General features: G+C 45.7%; 1 protein-coding gene across 10 annotated transcripts; it reads right to left on the reverse strand.

Moving 5' to 3' along the window:
- Positions 1-1,560: 1,560 nt before the first annotated feature.
- Positions 1,561-11,666, reverse strand: LOC124193392. 10 transcript variants are annotated; one of them, XR_006874227.1, is made up of 8 exons: positions 11,365-11,665; positions 5,203-5,334; positions 4,305-4,371; positions 4,147-4,178; positions 3,971-4,007; positions 3,616-3,898; positions 2,635-3,020; positions 1,561-2,540 (listed from the first exon to the last, which is right to left on the reverse strand). XR_006874227.1 is itself a non-coding variant. In XM_046587168.1 (7 exons), the coding sequence occupies exons 2-7, from the start codon at positions 5,271-5,273 to the stop codon at positions 2,722-2,724; spliced, it is 786 nt and encodes a 261-aa protein (XP_046443124.1). In that variant the 5' UTR covers positions 5,274-5,334; positions 11,365-11,666; the 3' UTR covers positions 1,561-2,721. The 10 variants fall into 10 exon arrangements, 6 of the variants coding, with proteins under 6 accessions (XP_046443124.1, XP_046443126.1, XP_046443121.1 ...); XR_006874224.1 differs by having other exon boundaries at positions 1,561-2,543; positions 11,365-11,664; XR_006874226.1 differs by having other exon boundaries at positions 2,630-3,020; positions 11,365-11,664.
- Between the last annotated feature and the right edge of the window lie 107 nt (positions 11,667-11,773).

Below are 11,773 nucleotides of genomic sequence, written 5' to 3' on the forward strand. Positions count from 1 at the left end.
GTTTGGCTTTTGTCTGCTCTGCTCATCTGGGGCCACGAGGTAAAGGAAAATTGTATCGCGTGCAACAATTACATTTTATGTTTTTATTCTTACTGTTCTTAGTATTCTAGTTAAATGGAAATGTACTGAATGAATTTCTAATACTAAATTTCAGCTAGTGTAAATTCAAGGGATATCTTTTTAAGTTGTACAAGTGGTTTAGTAAACTCAAAAATCACTCTTACCCTGTGGAAAGCTTCTTTGATAAATATTTGTTTCCACATGTCCTGCAGCCAAATAATTTCACACCAATCTAATATAGCTTGTCAGAGTTTAGAAACTTTTTTTTTTTCAAATCATAGCTTCACCATTTTTAATATTTACGTGAGAGCCTGAGAGGGCTGAGGCTGATCTCGTTCTGACACTCTCGAGTCTCGACGTAGCAAGATTTCACTTTTTTAACTCACATCTCAGATTAATTTTCCTAAAGATGGCATGGAAAACTCACGTTATATTAAAACAATTTTTTGTTTTCATGAAGCTATTCAAGTAATTTCAAAATTAGGTGATGAGAACTGAGAAGTAAAAAATTGCGATTCAAAATGTTTAAAATGGGGTTTGCTCTTTGGACAGTAGATGTCCTCGTCGAAGAGTTCGTGTTTTAAATGGGCGCTAATTTTGTATGTATTTAACGGAACAACTTCTTTGCATACAAATTTACGACTAGAAAACACCTCTATTATTCAAATTTCATAATTTTGCCAAACAATATTGGCAAAAGTTAATTCCTATAGTTAACTTTCTAGAAAATTTGACATTTGCGAGCGTAATCTCTCCACTATTCCCTCTTATACAGCCAAGTTTCATCTTTCGCATTCCATTATGTCGTTGAACATTGTGAAGTCTGCCGGACTTGACTGCGTCTTCCAAGGAAGTTGCCTTGTACATACGGCAGGATCAGCCAGTAGACGTGCAGCAGAGTGAATGTACATTCATCCATTCCACTATACGTCAGAAAATGAATCCATCAAAAGTTGTTTCGTTCCTTGTCACCTTTCTGCCTTTTCTACTTCCACGTTTGCCTTTTCTACAAAGTTAAATCAACAAAAGTTTGGAGCCAGCGGCGGCAGTAGTCATCCGTCAATTTGCGTGTTACACGCTCCATCACACCCGGCAAGACATTTTAAACCACAAGCGCAAAAATTTCATTATAAAAGAGTGTTGTGAATGTAACTTTTCATCACGTACACACATAACTCACGGGGAAAATAGCGCGCAGAATGCCGGACCCTTGTCTCGTCGTTGTGTCAAGTTTCCGGAGCTAAATTCAGAAAAGTAGAAAAAGAAAAAATAATAACAACTCGTCGACACTAAATCCTTGTCTTTTCAATTGAATAACTCTTGCGGTAAAAACTTTGCACCATTTTTAGCTTTCTTGTGGGAGCCAAACAAAACGTCAAAGTTCGGAGGGTACAACAGGAAATAATCAGAGCAAAACTTTGGCTAGAGGAAAATAAGGTCAAAGATGGTGCAGCCGAGCTGTCAAATAGGAAAGTTGTAGGGAATTGTGACGTCAACAACTGGCTCAAATTCAGATATATTTGCGTTATTCAAGACGAGGTGACAGTAACAAGATGATAAGAGACGCCCTTCTCGCACGTTGCCTATGTACACGTTGACATTTTACCATCCGCTCCAGATTGATGAAAAATCGATTACGTGGGGTGGGTGGGGGGTTATAACAACATGATCCCGACACACATTCACAATCCACACATATTATACACACACACACAGACAGACAGACACACTGCAATACAATACGGGATATCTCTCGTGCTATCCTAAACAAGCGCGTTCAAGATTCGTCTGTTATCAGAGCGCGGGAGGAGCCTTTGAACGCTGCCGCGAAATGATGATATGACCATTTGAAAGACGATTTGCTGCTTCCGCTCACACCAGCCGACGCCAGTCACATTTCTTCCCACCGTTGCTCACACACAAGTCTGTACAACATCCCTTAATAAATACCTCTGGGTGAAGAGATGGAAGACAACTAGACAGACGTGTACAGTAAAAAGACACACAAGTGAAATGATGATAACACGAGAGATGAGAGACGAAGACAACAGCAACAACAACAACCCCCAAAAATAATACATAAGGCCTTGGAATCGCTTGATCGCCGTTCACTCGTCTATTTGGGTGATGTCGGGAGCGAGCGGGGTTGTGTGTACAGTCGGTGGGGGCTTAGGAGCCGTCGAGGCCGAGTGTCGCCATCTATGTCCGCGTGCAAAGCCAAGAGGAAGCCCTCCCGTACGTACCGACGGATCTCTCACACGCCGGGAACGTGGATCGATTGTTCCCTAAGAAAAAAAAGGAGCGAGTAGAGAGCGCTCTTTTAATGCCTGCTGGCGCCTTATTGATCCTCGCCTTGAACAAGGAGCTCGCGGTAGTAGTGTAGGTCGACATCTATTATTTTCGCTTTCTTTTTCTTTTTTTGGTGTTTGGTCCTCCAAAATGACATTTGGATTTGCCTCCAGGCTCGTTTCTCCCCTGCCCTACTGGGATATATTTGAAAATCTCATGATCCCTTTTCTTCTTCTTCCTTCTTTTCTGTTATTCCTTTTTGTTTTCTTTTTATTTCCACCTTACTGTGTGCTCTTCTTCACTGTCCCTCCCGATTTTCGTCCCGGCTCTCTTGAGGGGACACACACAGAGAGGGAAAAATTTCAGGATCATTTAGGATGAAAAGGCCTTGATGTTGTGTGTCCGGCAATCGTGTCCGAAGAAATCGTCGCCGTTGGAATCCCATTCGAGAGAGTGGCAAGCGGAAGAAGGTGACGGGGATCGATGGGGAGCGACCGGATCATTTGGGCCGGCAGTCTTCTTTGTCGTCCTTGCCATCACATCCGTCGCTCTCGTTCCTTCATCGGCCGCTTCCCCTTCATCGGCTGTATCGTACAAATCCACCTCATCTTGGTCCTCCGCTTCGGCTTCTCCATCCTCGCTGGCCGATTCCATCACCGGCGGCATTAAACCTGAAATTATGGCGAGCCATAACAAAACAAACATGTTTTTGATACCAATAAAACAAGGGCTGCCTATATATAGGTGTACACATAGAAAGGGGGTGCCAGCCGGTCAAATGTTGATGTCCATACACCCCCAATAAGAGAGCCCCCCGGGATAGAGGCATCAATTCCGGCTGTGTGTACTGCTGGAAACCAAATAGACCTCGTAAAAAATAAAGAAACATAGAAGGGAGCGAAATAGGAAAGCAGCAGAGACTTTTGTGTGTTTGCTTTAATGTTCGGCGGGACCGAAGAAGCCGAGTAAATAACCCGACGGCCAATAGGAGCAGCACACAAACTTTGGTGGGGAACGGGGAAAAAGGCAGGTGTTTGCGCGCTGCCGTATTTCATTACTACGTGAAACGACCATCAACTTTTGAGTTCTTCATTTGTTTGCACCACGTCGGAGAGTGGGTACGACGCAATTTGTCCGGTATAGAGCCGATAAAATGATGGATATTAAAAAAAAGAAAAAAGGAGGAAAACTACTAGGATCCATCCATTAAGGATCGTGCAGGAATGCGGCGTAGTAGTACTTAAAACTCCTGGCCGACACACATACCTTCGTGTTCCCATTCGAGATCGACAGAGGAGGGCGGAGTGCTCGAGTCCCACCACCACTGATGCTGATGGTGCGTCTGTTGATGCCAATGAAAGATGTTCTTGTTGACCAGGAGCCGGGCGTGCTGATGAAGTTGCGTGAACAGCTGCTGCCGCTGATGATGATTCTGACGATGCGTCCCGCCGCTACTACTGTTGTTGTAATCCTGGCCAATCAGCGGATCGATGATGGGAATCCCAATGTGCGAGGATCCCGTGTGGTTCACAACTCCAGCCTTGACATACTTTTATAGTCCCAGGCAAAAAAGCAAAGATGTAGTGGCCAGGATATTCAAGTGATGGCTCGAGGATTATACCTTAATTTTGCCGCGGGAGAGCATGGCGATCCTGCTGGAAGCGGCAGTGAAGACAGCCAATGAATTAACACACGACACGGAGGGGATAGAGAGAAATAAAGGGAGTCGGTTGACAAACGCCGCGCTAGAAAACCCCTGGATATATACTATGGATAATTATAATGGATCTATCTTACCCGCTGTTGGATTCGAAGCTGCCGGTCGTCGCCTGCAATGGAATAATTAAAGATCGATAATCCAAACGACAAAACAGAGAGCGAACAACAACAACAACAACAGCAGGGCACAGTTGGCGAGAGCACGAGCGGGTGATTTAATGGAGCAAGCTGATTACCTCAATCAGGGCGTCGTCGTCGTCGTCGTCGTCCCTGCCAGATGCCGCCGCTGGATTATACTTCCTGCTGAAATGGACGTTGGCAAGCGAGAAAAAGGAGAAACGTATTAGTGTAAAAGGGGAGACTAAAAAACAAAAAGACAAGATAGAGAGAACGGAAGCGGAGCGGTTGTATAATAATAAGAAGATCCCGAACGCAATCGAGCAAACTCTCTTCGCTCTGGCTACTAATGGGGGAAAGTCCACGGGAGAAACCGTTTGTATCCAGCCGGTGACAGTCGCATCCGACCAGATGTCACGATTTTCGGGAGTAACAGCGGGGGTAGCAGCATCACCTCATGCGCGTTAAATGAAGGACTCGATTCATCTTGAAAATGGCAACAGGTGGGCGGGGGCATCTGGTAATAGCGCCATCATCATTTCACAACGCGACTTGTCTATATAGAGCTGCTGGGGGGTGCCATTACGACGGAAATGGATGAAACATTGCCCCACCGTCTTTGGAGCTGCAAATCATGGCCTCGCGACCCTGGCGCAAACAACTGTCAAACCGCAACGGAAGAAATACTAAGGAGGAGGCAAACCCAACGATTGGGGGCGCTGGTGCCGATCGCAATAAAAATCCGGGGTCCGCCATATATATAGATGATATAGCATGTCAGTAGTGAAATTGATATCGCCGCCAGGACAAGCGCTGCTGCTGCTACTACTGCTGTGTACATACATAAACATGAAGCCCTCCTTTCATAATCGGCACGATATATGAGCTAGGGACAATCGTGGCAAAGAGAAATAAGAGAAATAAAAAAAGATGGAGACAATATTGTCGACAAAGGTTACGAGTTATTATGATGAAAATAATTTAAAAACAAAAAAAGAAATTCGTGTTTTATATTACCTTGAATTGGGCCACCAGCACCAATCCGCGCTGGAGCAGCAGCCGTAGATTCGTTCCAGCCAGGAGCCCATTTGGTTTGTGTTGACAATTGTGCTGTGCCAGTCGCTGCTGCTAGTCGTGCATGCAAACAAACTTGAAACAAAAATCACGGATCAAATGATGGAGTGGATTTTCGACTTTTGCGTCGTCGTCCTGCCCAACTGCCAGGATCACACACGGTGCACCACCGGAAGAAGAAGAATAGCAATAGGGATTTGATTTATTTGCTTTGTATGGGATTTGTACGGGTCCAGCAGTCCATGGCCAGAGTGGCGGGACAACTGGCTAGCCCGTCGTCTCGGGTCATGCTCTATAAACTTTCCTGCTCTCTCTCGGCTCTCTCCTCATCGGGATCAACTCCGACCATGTCGTGGCGCAGCAGCCACTTTGCGCAGCTGTGTGCAGAATCAACAGGGACGAGCGAAAAAAGAAACTAAAAAAGTAGAAAAAAGAAAAGAGGGGGCGGCCAGAGTGACGAGTGCTGGTAGTAGTAGCTCGATCCAAACAACCTCTCGCACACACAATGCTCCCGTCTGCTCCTCACTATAATTCCTCTCCCATTTTATACGCGTCCGTGCTGTTTACAAAAAAAGAAGGAAACCTTTTCTCGGCGGCTGTTCAATTCCTGAAAAAGAAAGGGGGAAAATACACGTACTGTAAATCTGTATTATTCTGTATAGCAACTGGGGTTCTCCACTAGCCGCCGTTTTTTTATTACCTCTTTTTCCCACCAGCACTTCTTCTTCTTGATAGATTGTAGGTAACTACGAGTCTAGTAGATTCGTCTATACTTTGAGTCCTTTTTTTTCTTCTTTTATAAAAACCAATCGATATTACAGGCTCTCTTGACTGGCGTCTCTGTTGCAATCATCCTTAAACCCCTTAGCCTTATACTCTCTTTAAATTCAATTCCAGCGTTCGCCGCTTGTTGTTTTTTCCTTAAAAGAAAAAGAGTATCTAATATTCAGGTATGTAGATGACACTAAGGGCTTAAGGGAGTCTTCTTCTTTTTTTAAAAAGAATTAAACAATAGCTTCTGCAGAGGCAAGAAAATATGACGTCGTTTGCCCCCCGCCGCCCTTAATTCAAACAAAAAAGAAACGAACAAGAAATGGTGAGCAAACAACAGCCGCTAATCTTCCCGCATGCAGCAAACACACACACACAGTGCCAGCCATAAGGCAACTAATGGAGACCCGAATTACTAAATGATGTTGAGAATGCAGCTGGCAACTTTTCGGGGCTATAGAGACGAAGAAGAAGAAGAGTATAGTGGAACCAATGACAAACAGGCGCCTTGCAAAGAGCCCCCCCAACTGAAAGACTGATGAAGTTCTATTCGTCTTTGTCCAAACCACCATCACTACAGTCGGATGAGTATCTCTCTCCTAGGGCTGCTCCCTTTTCTACTTTGGCATAAATAGTGGAAATCTAGACCCAGGCAGAAGTAGTAGAATACTTTTTGATGATTTGATTTCCATATTTAGTCAATTCCAAGGCTGGAAATTGTTACGAAGCTTTGTTGCACGCTGCTGCTGCTGCTGCTGTGTATACCACACGGGGTATCTCGTCGGTGGCATCTAAACGTGAAAAACTATGCATCCATTTAGATGATGACTTTGGCGAATCACCCTTCGAGTACTCTTCTCCTCTTGGGAATCTCTCAGACTAGCACACACAAAACTCCCGATATTTCCCCCACCCAAAAAGGGAGCTACTTTTTGAGGGGCGAGCGGCCGGAATAGTTGGAAGGGCCCATTGGGAAAGAGAGGGCGGAGAAACATTAATAATGAGGTTATTGTCGAAATGAGACACGACGGGCCGTTCATCTTCCGACACCGCCTGTGAGCTGCCATGACCACCATGTTTTTCGAGATGTTGCGTGTCTATAAAATAAGGATGACGCGCATTGGCGAGCCGCATGGATGGATTGTAATAGTAACTAGTAGACCTGTAATTCGAAATGATGGTTTCCTTTTTCTTTTATGGCCCAGAGTGGGAGGGGGAGGCCAGCCGGAGGAGAGATTTTTTTATCGTGCAAAAACCCCTTGACAATCCATTACTCACTAGTGAAGCGTCCAATGATGTCCTAAGGTGTATAGGCTGCAACATTTGTTTTTCTTTCTTCCCCCCCCCCTTGGATGACTAGCAAGCAATTACCAAGCGATCGATACAACACGCACAAATTCCGAGTATTGGGAACACATTTGAGCACTTTTCCTAATTCAATTATTTACAAAATGGTGGGTTCGCACTCGAAAGTTGTTGAATAGTTTGCCAACTGCTAGTGCAGCACTGGCAAACACCTTTGGGTAACTTCCCAAGTTTCAGTGGTGACAAAGTATTATTAGGCACGCCGCGGCACTTGGAAAGTGTCAAAACTTGTTCGCCTTGAAGAGTAGTAACGTCTCGACTCTCTTTTTCTTTTTCCTCTCCTTGTTTTTAATAAGCGACCAACAAAGAATAAGGAAGGAAAAATTGAACTCGGATAAATCGTCAATTCCGCAGCGGTGGAATATAATAAAGTAACAGGGATAAAAAAAATAAAAAAAACCCGAATGGAACAGGCAGAGTGAAAGGTAACATGAAGGAAATGAGCAAAGCAAAGGGGGGAGGAAAAGAAATAGAGTCAAGCATGCGATCCAGCGCCGTTGTTGACGCAAAAAAAGAAGAAAGACGGGTAACAGGACAAGCTATACTTGTGTGTGTGTGTGTGGTATATATGCAACCTGATCCGTTTCATCGATTAAACAATAAGTTACCGAGAAAAGAGAAACGGTAACGGTCCAAAGTCGGTCAGTGCAGGGCCGGGAGGGCAGAGCAAACGTCCAAATCAGTTCCGTTCTCCGCTCTCACATCACAAGGTGCACGTCTGATTGGATGGCCAATCAACCATGTGGTTATTTGTGATAATAGCGCCTAGTTTTCCGACCAAAAATTGAGCGATGCCCACCAGTTTGTTGTTGATTTTCGCTGGATGGGGAGAAAAATCAAAAAATTTCTGTTAAGGCGCCGCCGTCGAGTTCGACCAGTTTGTTGCGCATTTGGCGGTGGTATGGCTCACGGCCAAGTTCGTTCGGACATGTGAACTTGCAGGGCAAGTAAAAATGAACATGGAGACATTATGGCGTTCCGTCTTACCTTGATACGACGGATTGACTGAAAAAATAGAAGAAGAGGAAACGTATCAAAGTCACCAAGTTTGTTGGGATGCTGATTGACAAATTTCTATCATCCGAGAAAGGACTAGCCGAACCGGATACCATCTTCAGCCACCCGGACGAGAATCACGATCACAACGATCCTTCGCACAGACACGCAGAGTGCTTAAAGCCCTACAATCCCAAAACGGCTCGCAAATCCATCGGTCGTGGTCCAGCATTTAAATTATCTTTAGGGAGTAAAACGAAAATCAGCCCAGCAACAATAGAACAACAGCAACAACAGCAGACGCAAGAAATGTTTTCGCGGGAATCGGCCGCCGCGTCCAAAATGTACGGGAATCCAGGAGTCGATCCGATGACGGATGAAGACCTGGAAGACCCGACGGGTGGGATGTTACCGGGCCTCACCAGTGACTACGGTGCCAACATTAGCAGCACCGGCAACGGTCCCAAAGTGAACAATTCCGTCACCGCCTCCAGAATCAACACTGGACTCGGCACTCCTTACGGAAACGGGCCGGTTATTAGTGACGGGAAACGGCAAGGATCGAGCATGGTGAAAACGACGACGACGGGACGGCCTTCGCAGACGTGGAAAGCGGGAAAACCAAACGCCGATTTGATGCCGACCGAATCGAAAAACATTTCCAAAGAAGTTCCGACCAAAACGTGGAAAGCCGTTCGTTTCTCGTCCACCATTTCCAGGGGCTCCAACACGACGACGTCGATCCTGGTCAGCAAAAGTGTACAAACAGTTTCGACGGCGTACAAACTGCGGTTGAACCGGTGGCCCGTCTGGGGCGACAGTGTCGATGACCAATACTACAACGGCCGCCCGGAAGTCAAGAAAGGCTATTACTATCCGCTGTGGCTGCGACGGATCCTCTCCTTCATCTTTTCTCAGTTTGGAATTGTCCTGTTTTTAACGAGTTGGATCAGCGGTCACGCCGCCCTTTTCCAGCATTTGGAACAACAGCCCGACGTCAAGTTGGTCAACGATGTGGTGGCCAGTCGTAACGAGCTCGTCATTACGTTGGCCACCGAATTGCGTCAAGTCTTTCCCTACGAAATGGCCTGGAGACGTAAAATTGACGACTACTTTATCAAGTTTGAAGCGACGCTCAATAACGCCACGGCGCGTGGCTACTCCACCAACAGACGGGCCTTCTACAAGTGGGAATACCTCGACTTTCTTCTCTTTAGCTTCCAGCTCGTCACTGGACAAGGTGATTTCCCCCTTTTTGTCTTTTTTCCCCATGGCAGATTTCCTAGTGTACAAAAAGAAAACACAAAAGAGGTTTGATGAAGCCGAGACTAACGAGCACGTAATCAGGGGTTTCAAGGCATAATATGACGAGCTTTTCGAAAGATGGAGAGCGACTCTCGTCATAAAAGGGGATCGTTAACGTTCATCTATCTCAACAACGTCGTGGCATGTAAGAGAGACCCTCCCCTACAAAGTAGTCGTCGTCTAGGAAGGATAAAGTCGGTAAAGACCCAACAATTGGGCGACTATTGTTGGAAACTCGTATGTAGTTTGTATTGTGGCACCGCGAGTGATATACGGGTACCTAAAAACCTGCGACGATGATTCAAATAGTCGTTCCGGCTTTTACTACTGAACACGCGCCACCTTACACATTTTGTCAGCGATTTCAAAAGGAAAGAAAATATCCCGTAACACAAAATTAACATCCAAATAAAACTTCTATTCACATGAGCCTACAAATGTAGATGAGCCACATGAATCGTCTATTTCAGTCCTTTGGTTTTTCTAATTCGCCTCTGTGTCTGGGGGGAGTTGTACGGTATTGCGTCTGATGCATTGCGTGAGCGTCACTTGGCGGCATTGATATCTGCAATAACAGTTCCGAGTAGTACATAGTAATAGTAGCGTATTACAACAACGATGAAACAAACCCCGGCGAGTGACGCGACTCGTTGGGGTCTTTTGCCGTATCACAGACTACCGGATGACAAGACTCGAATGAAATTCAACCTATACGTACGTAGTAGTAGTTTTTGGTATCATAAAAGCTGCTATCGATAACTGCCAGCCAAGGTCGGCCGCCCGCTCCTACGGTACAAAAGACAATAAGGCATCCAGCAGCAGCAGCACTGGATGTACGCACTTGAAAAAGAAACGGACAAGTACGGAAGGCTCTTGTCTCGAGTCGTGGCTATTTGTCGTCAAGTTGTTTCCCTCCTACTCCCCCTTTGTTATGCTTTCATTTCTCAACAATCGCTCCATTGTGTTGAGGGCGTGTCGTACTAGCGAGGATCCGCTTCTTTTTCGCATGCCTAACGCGTGTCTAGCCTCTACATGGGCTCGGCTTCCATACACAACTAAGACGCGCTTGCTCAGCTAGTCTACACGAATACAACGAGTCCTTATCAGACCGCCCAAGTATTGTGGACAGCCAACGGATAATGACGGTCGTTAATCAAACTTTTCAGGGGACAGAAAAACCAAACCCTCTTTGCGACCCCCTTTGATATGTCTAGAGGGTTATGTCTTTCACGTTTTGACTAGCTGCTGCCCCTTTCCCTCTCTCTGTGTAAAGCTCGGTTCACGATTTTTAGATTCGCGTGCAGAGGGAGGAAGGGGGAGCCATTGAATATCGATCAACTTCTTTTTCGGCCACAAGCTTTTTCGTTTGGCTGGGCTCAGCCGTGCTCAGAGAGAGCTCTGACTTGTTTATGCGAACATTGCGAACTGCTGCAACATGAAACCCGCCAGCCGGGGATATTCCTCCTCTCCGTCAATCGCCGAGACTAGCGGGAATTTGTCGATGCGAGAGAGACCCACACACAAAAAGAAAAAGTCCCAAGGACACACACAATGGAGGATATAGGGAGGAAAATTTACGACCAGAGAGATTGAATATATAAGAAAAGATACGACATTCACCTATAGAGCAGTGAATGAGACGTGGAAAAGGAACTAAACAGAACTTACTTCTTTTTTTACGTGGGTGGATGGTGGAACAATGTCTGTCAGGTCGCGCCGTTATTTACGGAAAGTTGTCAATCGTGATCCGACTGCAGTTATTCTCAATAACTTGACGGCGGCGCTATCGTCGCATTCTTCCATATTATTAGAATTCGGCAGTTTTTCTTCTTCGCCTTCCGATCGAGCAGCAGCCAAATTCACTCAACTCTTTTCCATCCAGCAGATCGCCATCACGACAATGTCATCACCAGGCCAATAGGATGGAGGGCATCGATGCGTCCGGTCACGTGAGGGCTATTAGCTTTCATCGCCCGATTCCTTGGCGTCCATATAACTACATACAACATACAAGATATGAAAGTAGGAGGAGAATAAGGTCAAAAAACATCAAAAAATTACATGAAAAAAGAGGACG

Source organism: Daphnia pulex, chromosome 5 (genome assembly GCF_021134715.1).
Source record: "Daphnia pulex isolate KAP4 chromosome 5, ASM2113471v1".
In the NCBI taxonomy this organism is placed as follows: domain Eukaryota; kingdom Metazoa; phylum Arthropoda; class Branchiopoda; order Diplostraca; family Daphniidae; genus Daphnia; species Daphnia pulex.

What these genes read in the sequence shown, in the direction of transcription:
- LOC124193392 (XM_046587165.1), bottom strand. Translation starts at nt 5,273, where the DNA reads ATGGGCTCCTGGCTGGAACGAATCTACGGCTGCTGCTCCAGCGCGGAT. An exon ending in TGCTGGTGGCCCAATTCAAG is followed by an intron (nt 4,372 to 5,202) that starts GTAATATAAAAC and finishes CGTCCATTTCAG; the next exon opens with CAGGAAGTATAATCCAGCGG. An exon ending in ACGACGACGCCCTGATTGAG is followed by an intron (nt 4,179 to 4,304) that starts GTAATCAGCTTG and finishes ATTCCATTGCAG; the next exon opens with GCGACGACCGGCAGCTTCGA.